The following is a 16,558-nucleotide window of genomic DNA, read 5'->3' on the forward strand; positions in this document are numbered from 1 at the left end:
CTGAGGGCTACCTAAAGTTCCTGCGGCTCCACAGAAAGCCACAAGCACCCATTCCACTGCCCACTGATTAGGGGAACCAAGGGAGAAGCCCGCACACCACATAAAGAAGCTAAAGAACAAAGAGGAGCCCCGCAGACTAACAGAGTTTTCCACTCCAGTGGGCACATCCTCCCCTCAAGATGGCGCAGGCGGATCACCTGCTCCACATCTTAGTGTGCCGAGAGGCGCCCTCCTCCCCAGCAAAGGAGCTCCGGTTATCCCAGGCAGACTGGTGCTTCACCAAGGGGATTATCCCTTCTGCAGCCCTCAGAAGTCCAAGAAGCGTTACTCCCCAGGTGACATCCAGGATGGTGAGCTTACTGATGATTTTTCTAGTGACTCCACTAGAGAGTTTACAGAGCAGTTAGAAGATTTTCAAACTGCAGATCTCTCTCTCAATGCAACCACAATTAAAGACATGCTAGTCTCTCTTAAAGGCGCCCTACATAGGGACATGCTTTCCTTCATGACTCAAGTAAAAGTGTTTCAGCACTATTGAACAGAATGAGTCATGTGGAATGAAAGACGGGGGAGTTTGCAACTGCTCATAATGAGCTTGTTGACTCCCACAATGAGGCTGATGAGGAACTGCAGGCAATAAAATTAAAACTAGTGGTTCTCGAGGATCGTTCTTTACTATATAACATAAAGTTCTGTGGTGTATCTGACACTGTACCAGCCTCAGATCTGCGGAGATATGTACAACAAATGATTTCCACCCTGCTACCTGACATACCAGAAAGAGAAGTGATAGTAGATAGAGCTCACAGGCTCCCAAAACCATTGCATCTCCCTGACACTTGCTTCCTGAAAATTGCTGCCCAACCACAACATCTCTTATCGGTGGGGCTTTCCTGCCAAGCTCTTAGTTTTCAAAAACCATCGCGATTTGTCTCCAGCTGGTTAAAAGATAGGGATTACGGCCCTAAAGATATTAAGTCTCTACCACCTGCATCCCCACCTGGAAGGCTATCATCAGGGTGGGAACAAGCTCCTGGGTGAGAAGTTGAGTATAACTCCAAAAAATTGTGCTGAGCCACATTTTGGCAGTGGTTTTTATGGCAACTTTGTGTTTTACCAATAAAATTCATCCCTAGCGGGTATATGTTTGTTGCTCTTGGGGAATTACCCCCTAAATGATGTTGTGGCAATGTTATTGGTTTTTCACTTTTCTTTCTCTTTTGTTTGTTACACTAATACCTGCCACAATACACTTATCAAGGAAATACTCACAGCTTCAACATATGGATCAGAACCAGCTCACCATGATCCACAAGACCTCCTCAACTGTAAGTTTCCATTAATTTTTTTTTTTGAAGAACCAGCACTAGAAGCTCCAACCTCATAATTAAAATAGTACACAGGAGCTGAAAATCATATCTCTGAATGCACATGGCCTCAATAGCCCCATAAAATTTAAACTCCTGTGGAATAACACTAAAAAACTACAAGGAGATGTACTGTGTGTACTGTGTGTTTCATGCTAAAAAAGTTTCAAAGTGCTGTCGCAATCTTTATCTTCATATATTCACTGCCAACACAGCCATAAAAAAGTGAGGTGTATTAAAAACCATTAAAAACTCAGTATCCTTCCAGCTGCATACTGCTATTTCGGACACATGTGGAAGAGATGTGATTCGGGTCTGCAACCTAAATAACACCACCTACACTATAGTAAATCTTTACACATCCAACACAGGACAACTTCCATTTTTGAAATCCTTACTTAGAAAAGTCTCAAAGCTGCATAGTGGGCTTCTCTTCAGTGGAAGCCCACTATGCAGCTTTGCATCAGCGAAAGCCCATATGGACTCCACTTCTAGGAAATCAGCCTATAGGCACACTCTTTCTTCATTTCTGAGAGACAATAAACTATATGACTCATGGAGGTGTCTACATGCATCAAAAAAGGATTACACATTTTTTCCATCCCACATCAATCCTATTCAAGAACGTACGTACCTCTGGTACAACATGCGTACCTCTGGCACAACGATACCTCCCTTTTTTTTAGAAACCCTCTACCAAAATGAGACTAACAGAACAGATTGCAGAATTTTTTCAACTTAATGTTAAGGAACACATGAACATATTTACTCTCTGGTTCTCATACAAGGCATTTTACAGAGGAATGATGTTCCAGTTGTCTGCGACAGAGAAGAGGTGTAGGCTGCAAGGCCTGTTTGACTTACTCAACCAACTAAAAAAAAACTGGAAGCTAAACACAAACAGAATCTATCTCATCAAACCTTAAATGAGTTACATCAATGCAGGCTAGATCTTAGGTAGCTTCTATTAGTACAACATGAAAAATCTACAAAAAGATTTCAAGCTCATTTTTATGCCCAAGGTTAAAAAGCCGGACGTTTGTTAGTCAACTACCTCAAGGCTAAGCAATCAAAAGCTAAAATTTCCTCATTATTACATCCAACCACAGGGAGGATAGTTTTGCACCCTATGGAAATTTCAGATGCTTTTCAAACATATTACTCCAGCCTGTACAACTTAAAAGACAATTCAGAGACACCTCAACCTGCTTCTGATAACATTTCAGAATTTTTATCAGGCCTCGGCCTTCCATCATTAAACCCCAAGCAACTAATTTCCTTGAACCGTCCTATCTCAAAATAGGAAATCTTTTCTGCCATTAAATCCATGCCAAAAGGGAAGTCCCCTGGCACGGATGGCAGAATATTATCACGAATTTGCTGATATCTTACTTTCTCATTTGACCAAAGTCTTTAACAGGGCTGTGACCTTAGGAAATTCACACTTTCTTGGATAGGTAGAGCAGCTACTTTCAAAATGCTAATTGCTTTCCATGCTGTCCCTACACAAGTCCCTGGCAGCTTGTTCAACAATATGGATGCAGCTATTCAGCGATTTATGTGGCAAGGCAAAAGACCTTGAATAGCATACTCCATTCTAAGTAAGCACAAATCCAGAGGAGGAGTTGGGCTCCCAATCCTTCCCAATTATTATTATTCAGCCCAGTTAGGCCAAATCAAAGGTTGGTTTCAACCCTTAGATCAGTTCATTTCAACCAGGGTTCCTCCAGAGGTTGCTAAGGGTTCTTTCAGCATTGGGCAATTTCTGCCTCTCAGATAAGTTCCCACTCACACCATTGATCTTTTTAGGCACTATTTCTACCTATGACCATGTAATTTTCATTGTACACACCCTTCATTAGATTTTGACATGAACGCCAAACTATGGCAATATCTAAATCAACAGAACCCTAGCAAAGGAGGCAACTCTTGGTTCTACAACTACTTCCAACAGTCAGAACCTTTCACAAAATCTCCACAGATGCTCAGCTGGGAAGAGATTTCTTCAAATCGTTCTAACCAAGGGAGGGCAACATGCTTTAACTAACAATATAAGTACATCCCATTGCGTAAATGATTTGGAAAATGCCCTAAAATAATTTATAGAAGTTATCTTATGCCATTCACACACTCTAAATGGTACTCATACGCAACTCCTTTGTGTTAGCAACAGTGTGGCAGTATTGGCAACTTTTTACACATTTTGTGGACATGTAAATCCCTGAAGAGTTTCTGGAACTTGGTATTCTCCCTCATTCCCCAAGTTACTGGTATGCTGACCACCCTGTCACCACACTTGGCTCTGCTAGATCTTACAATAGACTCCTTTGCCATACAGCACAAAACTATAGCGTCCCATATTATCCCCATAGCAGTGAGCTTGACAATAACCTCTGCTTGGAAGTCTTCTAAATCTTTAAATGTTTTGGAAGTAATCAGAAGGGTTAATTCCCACTAATTATGAGGAATTTACCACACTTAACAATCAAGGCTTGAAACTTTTCCAAACTAAGTGGAGCTATTGGGCTTCTATCTTTAAATGATCAGAAACGTAAAAACCAAGCAGGCTTATTGTACATCATGGTGAGGTAGTTACAGTTGTTCTAATTTTAGTTTTAGTTGTTCTAAATTAATTTCCTTAATTTATACTTTATCTATTGAGATGTTCATAAGGCATGTACCTTTAAAATTGTGCTATCCACTTGACAAACCAACAGGTTATGCATCTTTAAGTTCAATCTTGACTAGCAATAAATGTGTGTTGAATCAGAGTTACCTGCGTGTTTCTCTTATAAATAAGTTAATCGCATTACGTATCTGTACTGTTTTTAAACTTTAATGAAAACTCACTGAAAAAACTCCATTACAAGGTTAACAGCCTAACATGTAGAGACTGGCTTGTGGATGTCTGATTTTGGACAGTACAGTGTGGCACTAAAACATAACTTTCCCAAATAAGTTTTTTTTTTTTTTACATTGATAGACTGTTAATGTCTTTTTACTATTTAGAGTAATTATAAGAGTGGTAGATGTTTTCTTACGGGTCGTGGTTGTTGTTGTTGTTGGTGGTGGTGGTGTGGGTACTGATAAAAGAAAAAGAATATACATTTATTTCAGATTACCATACAAATCATCTTGCACCACACATGAACTGTTAGCACAACACTTTTGCTTACCTTTACAATATCCTGGCATAAGAGAGATATCATCCACAGCAACATCACTACGGTAATCCTCACCTCTGACTCCTTCAATAAAAATCTGTGAAAAAAATCAAATGACTGCCAGTGATGTCAATGCACAACTTAAATTAAATAAGAGAATCTTTACTAGTATGTCATAGCTGGAGCCTTCAAGTGTTAGACATTTGTTTAGCTTCCCTACCAAACAGCCTATGGAGCAGCCTAGGAACCTAAAAAATGGGCAAGCTGTAATAACAGAATGACCAGGGCACCATGTGACCAGGAGCTTCCAGGATGCTCAGTAAGAAAGGTAAACAGACAACTGTGGAAATTTGCCAAACTTTAGCAGATTTTTTAAAGGATTGTTTATGCTTTAATGTCAGTGTGTAAGATACAAAATCACAATTACACAAACTTCTCTGGGCAGTTTAAATACCTGGCTGATGTTACTGTCAGGTAGAAAAATCTCTTCCAAATGCCACATATCTCCATGATTTCCTTCTAGGTTGGAAGCATAGACCAACCCATCTGATGTTAGTAGTGCCACCTTCAAACCCATATATTGTGCCACTCCGTACATGTGATACCAGAAACGTAAGCAGTGAGGTCCAGTAAAACTATTAGAAGGACTCTCTAGTCTTGCAAAATCCCCTTCTTTTGAATACCGTCCGTCGATATAGAGGTAATGTCCACCTAAATATGCATAGAAAAAACACATGTAAAGAATATAAGATAATCTAACACCAGCAAGACATTACATATTGCTCCTCCCCGGGATTCACATTACATTGTACATTGTCTACTGCACTGCGTTACATTAACTGACAAAGTGCAACACTGTACCCACATAAAATGTATGTCTATTTTCCCCCACAAATAGAGTTTTCTTTTGGTGGTATTTGATCACATTGTATTTTTTATCTTTTGTGCTATAAACAAAAAAAGACCAACAATTTCCAAAATTATTTTTTCTTTAACTTTCTGCTATAAAACATATCTAATAAAAAAAAAATTCATTTCTTCATACATATTAGGCCAATGTCTGCTACATGTTTTTGAGTAAAAAAAATCCCAATAAGCACATATTTATTGGTTTATGAGGACATTATAGCATCTACAAACTATGGGCTATCTTTGTGGAATTTCTATTTATTTTTTATACTAGTAATGGCAGCGATCAGCGACTTATAGCTGGGCAGGGGTATTGTGGTGGACCAGTGACACTAATACAGTGATCACTGCTAAAACTATGCCTTGTCACTGTACTAATGACACTGGCAGGGAAGGGGTTAAACTTCTAGGGTGATTAAAGGGTTAACGGTGTGCCTAGCCAGTGTTTTTGTGTACTGTATGTGCTGCTTTCACTAAGGGAAGAGATGGATTCCAGTCCTTGCTTTGCAGGAACACAGAATCTATCCCTTCCCCATACCAAAACTGTGGTCTGCCTTATTTACATAGTCAGATCCCTGTTCTGTGGGGTTTACAAAAGATCAGTAGATGTTGGAGAATATTAAGTGCCCAGCACTCTCAGATCGATTTCTACTATGATTATTCACAGCAGAAGTGGAATCCATGCGGAGCGTGCGCACCCCCTGCAGGCAGAATCACGTATATAAAGGTGATCCTGCACAGGAGAGCTGCCCTTTAGCAGTAAAACTGCCATGGGGAAGATGGCAAGTGGTTAAAAACACCATCAGGATACCTAGGTGGTGTCACTACTGACCTTCTTACATGAATAGTATTTGCCTGGCTGTCTCTGGCTTCAACATTATCAATCTGACCCAGAAAAGGTATGCAAAGCGGAAACTCCACATCTTCTTAGTACAACCTTTTTCTTTAAAAACAGTAAAGTTTACTTTTGAAATGGAGCGTGTGTGAATTGCTTAAAATAATTAGGAAATAGTTGAATAATGTTATACTGAGAAAGTTCATGATTAGTTAATATCTCTTCCCCGAAACACAGCAATCTGTTTTTCTATTTAAGATGACTAGGTATAGTCTGATGATTCCTGCACATAAAGTATGTTAGCAATTGAATATAGCACAGGGAGCCTGAAATCCTATGGTGATTAGTGATGGTCGGACGGTTCGCCCGACCGTCGTTTCGCGGGAAATTTCAGCTGTTCGCAGTCCGCCCATTCGGTGGACTATTGGCGCCATTCGCCCAGCGGACTTCCGCGTTTACTGTGTAATAGAACTTTGACCTATGATGACACATCCAGCATGGGGTACAGGACAGCCAATTGAGACATTACAGCACATGGACACTTGGACATTCCCCCTAACTTATAAATAGACCCGATCCGGTGGCCATTTTATATTCTTTCTTCTGTCACTATAGAGAGAGGTTGCTGTGTGGAGCAGGGAGTAATTTGCGAAATTTAAATTTGCTCGATCCTCAATAGTCATAATTTTTTTGTTGTTTTACAAAAATTTTTGCAGCTAACCAATAGCCGACCAGCCGCCGTCATTATACTGTGGCAGGTTAGCTCTTTCCCGCAAATCGCCATAGCTGTACATCAGCCCTTTAAGCAGCTATGGCAGGGGCACAGAGGCTTGCGCCGATGCATGGCAAGGAGACCCATTATTGTTGGCCGGCGGGCCCTATGTCTGCTGGCCACTGGCGATTGCGGGCATGAGAGCCAGAACAGGGATGTGTGTGTGCAAACAAACACATCCCTGTTCTGACAGGAGAGGAGAGACAGTTTGTCTGTTCCTACTAAGTAGGAACAGCGATAAACCTTCTCCTCTAGTCAGTCCCATCCCCCAACAGTTAGAAACACACACGCCCCCTAGTCGTAACCCCTTCCCTACCAGTGACATTTACACAGTAATCAGTGCATTTTTATAGCACTGATCACTGTATAAATGGCAATGGTCCCAAAAATGTGTGAAAAGTGTCCGATCTGACCACTGCAGTGTTGCTGTCCCGCTAAAAAAAATAATAATAAAAATGCTATAAATCTATTCCATATTTTGTAGACGCTATAACTTTCATGCAAACCAATCAATATACGCTTATTTTTTGCGATTTTTTAATTAAAAATATGTAAAAGAATATATATTGGATTAAAACTGAGGAAGAAATACATTTTTCAGATATTTATTATAGCAAAAAGTATAAAATATTTTTTTTTTCTTCAAAATGGTCACTCTTTGTTGTTTATAGCGCAAAAAAATAATAAATGCAGAGGTGATCAAATATCACCAAAAGAAAGCTCTATTGAGAAAGAAGGAAGTCAATTTTGTTTGGGTACAAAGTTGCATGACCACACAATTGTCAGTTAAAGCAATGCAGTGCCCTATCGCAAAAAATGTCCTGGTCATTAAGGGGGCAAATCCTTCCGGGGCTGAAGTGCTTAATGTCTCTAGCGACAATCATCATAAGTAGACAGCATATAAAATATGATTTTAAAATAACTTTTTATACTTTAATACTTATAAAGCAATCATTTTAAGTTAGTGTAAACTCTGCAGAGCTATTTACCTCCTGTTGTATGGTCATAAGAGGGCCCAGTAAATCCAGATGGTGTTGGTCCTGTCCATTGGGTCCAGTCCATGTGATCAGATATCGATTGCTTCCAGTTACATAAATCCACATCAAAAGAACAATCAAAGCAATAATTTTCTGCAACAGGTAAAACCACATAAAAAAGTATTTATATTAGTTTATAAAAGTTTTATTAAGAAAAATGGACAACTCATGACCAAGTGCTATTGCGCGTTATGTGTTTGAGTTGTCATTGGTTTTAACAGTGAAGATTTATTTAAATCCAGTAATGGGATGTGAATGGGTTCTGTTTGTAATATCAGCACAAAAATGCAGTTGTGCTCATAAGTTTACATACTCTGGTAGAATTTATGATTTCTTGGCCATTTTTCAGAGAATATTAACGATAACACAAAAATGTTTCTTTCACTTATGGTTAGTGTTTAGCTGAAGCCATTTATCAATCAACTGTGTTTACTCTTTTTAAATCATAATCACAACAAAAACTACCCAAATGACCCTGATCAAAAGTTTACATACCCCAGTTCCTAATACCGTGTATTTGCCCCTTTAACATCAATAACAGTTTGAAGCCTTTTGTGGTATTGGTGGATGAGGCTCTTTATCTTCTCAGATGGTAAAACTGCCCATTCCTCCTGGCAAAAAGTCTCCAGTGCCTGTAAATTCTTGGGCTGTCTTGCATGAACTGCACGTTTGAGATCTCACCAGAGTGGCTCAATGATATTGAGGTCAGGAGACTGAGATGGCCACTCCATAAACTTCAATTTATTCTGCTGTAGGCAATGACAGGTCGACCTAGCCTTATGTTTTAGATCATTGTCATGTTGTAATGCCCAAGTACGTTCCATGCGCAGCTTCCTGGCTGATGAATGCAAATGTTCCTCCAGTATTTTTTGATAACATACTGCATTCATCTTGCCATCAATTTCGACCAAATTTTCCGTGCCTTTGTAGCTCACACATCCCAACAAAGATCAGTGATCAACATCCATGTATCACAGTAGAAATGGTATACCTTGTTTATGGTTGTAGCCAAAAAGCTAAATTTTGGTCTCATTAATCCAAATGACTTAGTGCCAGAAGGTTTGAGGCCTGTCTCTGTGCTGTTTGGCATATTGTAAGCGGGATACTTTGTGGCATTTGTGTAGTAAAGGCTTTCTTCTGATGACTTGACCATGCAGCCCATCTTTCTTCAAGTGCCTCCTTATTGTGCATCTTGGAACAGTCACACCACATGTTTTCAGAGAGTTCTGTATTTCACCTGAAGTTATTTTGGGGTTTTTCTTTGCATCCCAAACAATTTTCATGGCAGTTGTGGCTGAAATTTTAGTTGGTCTACCTGACCGTGGTTTGGTTTCAACAGAACCCCTAATTTTTCACTTCTTGATTAGAGTTTGAACACTGCTAAATGGCATTCTCAATTCCTTGGATATCTTTTTATATCCCTTTCCTGTTTTATACAGTTAAAAAACCTTTTCCTGCAGATCTTTTGACAATTCTTTTGCTTTCCCCATGACTCAGAATCCAGAAACGTCAGTGCAGCACTGGATGAAAGATGCAAGGGTCTGTCAGGAGTCAAGAAACGCAGTGACTTTTATAGACACACACACTAATTACAAGCAAACAGATCACAGATGAGGATGGTTACCTTTAATAGCCATTCAATCCCCTTTGTGTCAACTTGTATGCATGTTATCAGGCCAAAATCATCAGAGTATATAATCTTTTGATCAGGGTCATTTGGATAGTTTCTGTTGGGATTATGATTTAAAAAGAGTAAACACAGTTGTTTGATAATAAATGGCTTCAGCCAAACACTAACCATGAGTGAAAGAAACGTTTTTGTGTTATCATTCATATTCTCTGAAAAATGGCCAAGAAATCAAAAAGTCTGCCAGGGTATGTAAACTTACGGGCACAACTGTATCTTTGTTGTCAAAGATTTCTGACTTGTGCACCAAATTTGCATTAGGATTGGCTCTTTTTTTACTCCACTTTTAGAATCTGTCATTCTAGCTGCAATAAGCAAACTGACAGGGATCAAGACCAACTCTATGTTGGTGTACAAAAAAAAAAGACACCAGTGCTCAGACTGGGTGCCTTTTGTGCTGGGTAAGTTATCAAGAATTTGATAGCTTCCCACACTGGGATCCCTAGTTTCTACAAAGCTAATTGCTGCCCCACTCTGCTATCAGTTGGGGATTATTTGGGTACAGGCTGAAAGTAAACAAATGCATGTGTATGCTGGTTACATCAGTGTCCAAATATGGCAATGGCCCATTTGTTTACTTTTAATTGAAGAACGTGGAAAATCCACAGTTGCAGGTTCCAGTTCTCCATAAACCCCATGCCCATCCTGAAAAGATTGATATATTTGTAAGACTAAAAACAAATGTATGGTCCTGGTCCTACAAAAGATACACATATATATTCTCTCTTTACTCTCCAGCTGATAACAGGCATAATACTAAATGATGAGTGAGAGGGTGATGATTTTTAGTATATTTCCTAAACTAAAATTTACTTTGGTTTATTCATATATATATTAAAGGAAATGTGCAAATAATTTACCTGGCACGGTTGGAACGATGGCTGTAGTGGTTGTTGTAATTTCTGTTAATTTTGAAAATCAATCAATGAGTCTCAAGTTGCACTTTGAATATTTCTATTTGAAATCATTTGCATAACAGATAATTTTCACTTACTGCAAATGGTGTTCTCTCTCCAGTCACCAACAATGATACCGACAATTTCACAGGTGGCAGCATAGGCCTCTAAAGCATTGCAGAACTGATCTTGGTTTCCTCCAGTCACACACAAGTCATATACACAGTTCTCAAAATATATCTGAGGAAGAATGTGGGGGTGACAGTCCTTGAAAGGTCCATTGGTTGATAATATCAGTTTACATTTGTCTTCATAATTAACCTCTTCAGTGGGATCACATGGCAAAGGATCAAAAATGTCTTCTTCACATCTATTGAGGCAAATCATTGAAAGATTTAATGTTTCTCTTATTATATTCCTACCAAGATGATATTAGCAGAATTTGGTTCTCATATTTTGTTTCCATATTATAAAATGCTATATAAAAGAGGAAACTAGGTTGGTTGCTATTAGTCACCATTTAACCTTGTTAAAGTGTATGTTATCTCAACATTTCATATGGTTGATATTTGTTTTTTGTACCATGCACTTGTGTTAAAAAGTATCTAGTTATCTTTGTATTTCTTCCTTTGTATGGAATACCTTGTGTTCCTGCCAGTTGTATGTGATGCATACTAGCAATTCTAACATTACCTTGCAGGTTTTAAAAAATAAAATAAAAATCATGGTGGTTTACTACAGCTTTGGGCAGCTGAAACCTGTGGTTATATGATCACTTCTAGAAAAAAAAAGTATAAGGGATCTTTAAAAAGTTTCCACTTGATATTTACTAGAGTTTAAAAAAAAAGCGCAGAAACTTTTTGAGGAACCCTTCATTTTTAGGAAAAAAAATTGAAGTTACGCTTACTGGTAACATCTTTTCCAGTTTTCTTTCAGGACAGCCACAATGAGAGGACAGCCACAATTAGAGGATAGACAAGCACTTACCACCTAAGGAGGGACTACGGCTTGCAAAACCTTTCACCCAAAGGCTTGGTAATTCGCCGATACCAGGTCCACCCTGTAATGTTTTACAAAGGTGGTGAAACTGGACCACATTGCTGCTTTGCAAATTTGCTCTGGCGTCCCTCCAGCCCTTTCCATCTGAGAAGCCGCCATAGCCCTAGAAGAGTGTGCTTTTATACTTAAAGGAACCTCTTTTCCTGACAACTTATAGGCCTAGCCAATGGTTACCTTGAGTCATCTGGCAATGGTGCATCAAAATGCTTTATACCATTTTCTTACCCCAGAAAACAAAATAAATAAAGAGTCTGACTTCCTTACTGTTTTTGTCAGCTCTAAGTTTTGCAGGATACATCACCTTACATCTAAGGTATGAAAATTAAACTCCCTTTCTCCTGAGGGGTAAGACAATCTCCTGACTTCTATGATACTTCGAGGCCACTTTAGGTAAACATGTTGGATCGGTTTTAAATGCTACCCGATCCAAAAACGAAAACCCAAAAAGGGAGTCTGACTGATAAAGCCTCTATTTCGCTGACCCTCCTGGCAGTTGTCACTGCAATCAAAAATACTGTTTGGAAAGTAAGATCCTTTAGTGAACAATTTTCTAAAGGTACAATGGTGGCTCCATTAGGGCCTGCAAGACCAGAGATAGGTCCCACTTGTGGATGGGGGAACCTTGAAAGGGTTTCTGTCTTGCTAAAGCTCTGAAAATCTGACCACCCAGGGGTTGGTACCTGGCTCTTAAGGGTACTAATGGCTAACCCTTTATCTGCCCCGCACTGCAAAACTCCAAAACTGCTATGGGGCTCTGCACCTTGAAGGAGTTTCCTATGCGCCACTCATTAAAGCAAACCCAGAGCTTTTTGTAGATCCAGAGTGTCTCCTTCTTTCTGCTATTGAGGAAAGTGGCTATCAGCCTTTCTGAAAAACCCTTGGTTAATCTTTCTTTCTCAGTAGCCAGGCCGCTAAGTTCCAACTGTGTACCTGGGGACAGAGGACTGGGCCCTGTGAAAGGAGATCCTCCTGAAGTGGAAGGAACCAAGGAGGTTCTACTGCTAACTGCTTGAGTATGAGAAAAAGGGAGGTGGGTCTTTGAATGAGGCTATTGATTTGTGGGGGTGAAGTAATTTGAAAATATATTTGATTGGCATATTGAGTATTGAGTCTGACAATACATAACAATAATGCACATAGTAAAAAGGGATTACTATGTATACACACACATACATGGTGTAGACCTCATGAATACATTACATATACATATCAAATGGATGGCATATAAAATTGACACGAGATTTAATATAGGTAAAATGAATTATTGCAAATTCATATATGTACACATCATCTAAATGGCACTATGCATTGTCATTAATGGTAGGAGAGACAGTATGATCATTTGGTTATAGATGATGAGTCTAAATGGGTTCCCATCTGTAGGCATGGAAAAAAGGGTACTAGTGCGCACAACCCCGACTAACCTACCTAAATTGTCACTAATAATCAAAAACAATTATATAAGGGAAGCTGCTAACATATAAAAAGTGATCTTTGCACAATTGAAATAAATGTAAAAATAGTATGTGGCGCTACCTAAATTAATATACTCATAAATAATGCTCAAAATAAAATAAATATACAATAATTCACATCGATAATATGTGCAAACAATTATAAATAAATATACCTCATAATTTGATCTGTGCAAAACAAGCTGACAACAGCGTTCAAAACCGCAATAGATGTGCAAATACTGAATGATAAATAATGTGCAAAAAGCATATAAAGGGCAAATAATTCTTCAAATATATCCGTGTATCACAATAATAAAGTGATCTAATAAGGAAATAAAGTTCTTTTTGCAAAGTCCCTAAAGTGATAATGGTGTTTTTGCTTTCACTCTCTCACACAGGTCACTGGAAGTTAACCGCTTGCCGACCGCGCTATAGCCGTATGCAGCTGCAATGCGGTCGGATAACTCAGGGAGGGCATACTATGACGTCCTCCCAGAATCCCGCTCTCATGTGCCCCCTGGGGCACGAACCCGAGAACATCCATGATCATCCGGTCCAGGGGACCTGGCGCATCACGGATCACGGTAAATGACCGCTAATAGAGGCCGTTTACTACGTGATCACTCAGTCAAATGATGGAGCACTCACTTGTAAACAAACTGGCGTCACGTCCGGTTCCTCTCTCTCCGCCCAGTACCTATCGGTATAGTGAGAGAGGAGAGGGGAGAGACTGATATCCAAGAAAATATATGTGTAATCTATGCTCCAAGAACTCCTGATGGCACTCACTGCATGTTGGGCCTCTGTATGTGGCCACGGTGTATAAAAGTCTCACACGGGTGGTATCGCCATACTCAGGAGGAATAGTAGAATGTGTTTTAGGGTGTAATTTGTGCTATGCATATGCTGTGTGTGAGAAATAATCTGCTAACATAACAATAAAAAAAAAAAGAAAAACAAATCTTGATTTTGCAAAGAAAATTACAACTTCAAAAAACTCACTATGCCTCTTACTAAATACCTTGCAATGTCTACTTTCCAAAAATGGGTCATTTGGGGGGGTATTTGTACTTTCCTGGCCTGTTAGGGTCTCAAGAATTGAGATAGGCCATCAGTACTTCCGGTGTGATCAATTTTCAGAGATTGACACCATAGTTTGTGGACTCTATAACTTTCACTAAGACTAAATAAAATAAATATATGAAGAAAAATTACTAATCTTCAAAATTTTATAACAGAAACAAAGAAAAATGCATTTTTTTACAGTATTTTTGGGCTTTTTCTTTTATAGCGCAAAAAATTTAAAAACCCAGCGGTGATTAAATACCCCAAAAAGAAAGCTCTATTTGTGTGAAAAAAGGGACAACAATTTTATATAGGTTCAGTGTTGCATGACTGAGTAATTGTCATTCAAAATGTGAGAGCACAGAAAGCTGAAAATTGGTCTGGTTAGGAAGGGGTTTTAAGTGCCCAGTGGGTAAGTGGTTAAACATAGCACCTAATGGCAAAGAACTCTCTGAGGATCTGAAAAAAAAAGAATTGTTGCTCTACATAAAGATGGCATAGGCGATAAAAAGATTGCCAAGACCCTGAAACTGATCTGCAGCAGTACAGCTGTTTAAGACCATACAGCAGTTTAACAGGACAGGTTCCACTCAAAACCGGTCTTGTCATAGTCGATCAAAGAAGTTTTGTGCACATGCTCAGCGTCATATCCAGAGGTTGTTTTTGGAAAATAGACGTATTAGTGCTGCCAGCATTTCTGCAGAGGTTGAAGGGGTGAGGGGTCAGCCTATCAGTGCTCAGACCATATGCCACACACTGCATTAAATTGGTCTGCATGGCTATCGTCCCAAAAGGAAGCATCTTCTAAAGATGATGCACAAGAAAGCCCACAAACAGTTTGCTAAACAAGCCATGTCCTGTGTTCTGATGAGACCAAGATAAACTTACTTGGTTCAGATGGTGTCAAGCGTGTGTGGCATCAACCAGGTGCGGAGTACAAAGACAAGTGTGCCTACAGTCAAGCATGGTGATGGGAGTGTCATGGTCTGGGGCAGCATGAGTGCTGCTGGCACTGGAGAGCTACAGTTCATTGAGGGAACCATAAGTACCAACATGTAATGTGACATACTGAAGCAGAGCATGATGGACTCCCTTTGGAGACTCGGCCGCAGGGCAAGATGACCACTGCCTTGCTAAAGAAGCTGAAAGTAAAGGTGATGGACTGGCCAAGCATGTCTCCAGACCTAAACCCTATTGAGAATATGTGGGGCATATTCAAATGGAAGGGGGAGAGGAGTGCAAGGTCTCTAATATCCCCCAGCTCTGTGATATCATCATATAGGAGTGGAAGAGGACTCCAGTGGCAACCTGTGAAGCTCTGGTGAACTCCATGCCCAAGAAGGTTAAGGCAGTGCTGGGAAATAATGGTGGCCACACAAAATATTGAAACTTTGGGCCCAATTTGGACATTTCTGCTTAGGGGTGTAGTCACTTTTGTTGCCAGCAGTTTAGACATTAATGGCTGTGTGTTGAGTTATTTTGAGGGGACAGCAAATTGACACTGTTATACAAACTCTACACTCACTAATTAACATTGTAGCAAAGTATAAATTCTTTAGTATTATCACATGAAAAGATATAATAAAATATTTACAAAAATGTGAGGGGTGTACTCACTTTTGTGAGATACTGTATATATATATATATATATATATATATATATATATATGTAGCGACGGCTCCTGAAGAGCATGCACTATGTGTTTTTAAAAGTGAAACTTTACCTAAATTGCAGTTTGGTTTCAGTTTATTTGTCTAAATTGGACCTCTGCATCAGTCTGACTGGACTGTAAGATGTTCAGCCTGGCCACAGGGGGCACTGTCTCTTGTGGTAGGCATGGAACTATGGTATGGTTGGGTGCTTAATTTACTCTCTTTCAGAGCCATGTCAGGGGGAGTGGCCCTCTTGCTGTGCCCTCTGGGAGAGGGTATTTAAGATGCGGACGTCACGTAGTTCGGGGTTCCCGTCCATTACGATGTGCTGATTACATGGTCCTGGTCCTCCTGAACAGCCCCAAGGAAGGCTATAGCCTGGGGTGCGGATCCACCCAACTTTAATGTCTCGGGCTGGCTAGCCTGAGGCAAGTAAGCTAAAGGAGGATTCCGAGGTGGTTGGTGGCCGTCTCTGGTTCGGGAGAGACCCAGTGTACTTCAAGCACTCCAGGGGAGAACTCTTTAGAAGAACACCACGTATGGGTTGGTTTTCTTAATAAGAGCCTGGAAGGGCTGAAGAAACCAAGAGAATCCGGTCTTGTGGATATCGCCAAGCAGGCTGAAGGATCCAAGTATCCTACAAGTGTTCTAAAGCCT

The 16,558-nt window shown here is 39.8% G+C and overlaps 1 protein-coding gene across 1 annotated transcript in view; it reads right to left on the bottom strand.

The window, feature by feature from the left end:
• LOC143986721 (IgGFc-binding protein-like) overlaps positions 1-16,558 on the bottom strand; it is a 284,689-nt gene that overhangs the window by 29,410 nt on the left and 238,721 nt on the right. The window contains exons 56-61 of the mRNA XM_077485126.1: positions 10,766-11,037; positions 10,632-10,673; positions 8,037-8,177; positions 4,986-5,242; positions 4,544-4,628; positions 4,409-4,450 (exon numbers count right to left, since the gene is read on the bottom strand). Coding sequence (XP_077341252.1) covers positions 4,409-4,450; positions 4,544-4,628; positions 4,986-5,242; positions 8,037-8,177; positions 10,632-10,673; positions 10,766-11,037 — 839 coding nt within the window. The remainder of the gene's footprint in view (positions 1-4,408; positions 4,451-4,543; positions 4,629-4,985; positions 5,243-8,036; positions 8,178-10,631; positions 10,674-10,765; positions 11,038-16,558) is intronic.

Source organism: Lithobates pipiens, unplaced genomic scaffold (assembly GCF_037356315.1).
Source record: "Lithobates pipiens isolate NorthernLeopardFrog02 unplaced genomic scaffold, aLitPip1_a1.2 Scaffold_18, whole genome shotgun sequence".
Classification (NCBI taxonomy): Eukaryota; Metazoa; Chordata; class Amphibia; order Anura; family Ranidae; genus Lithobates; species Lithobates pipiens.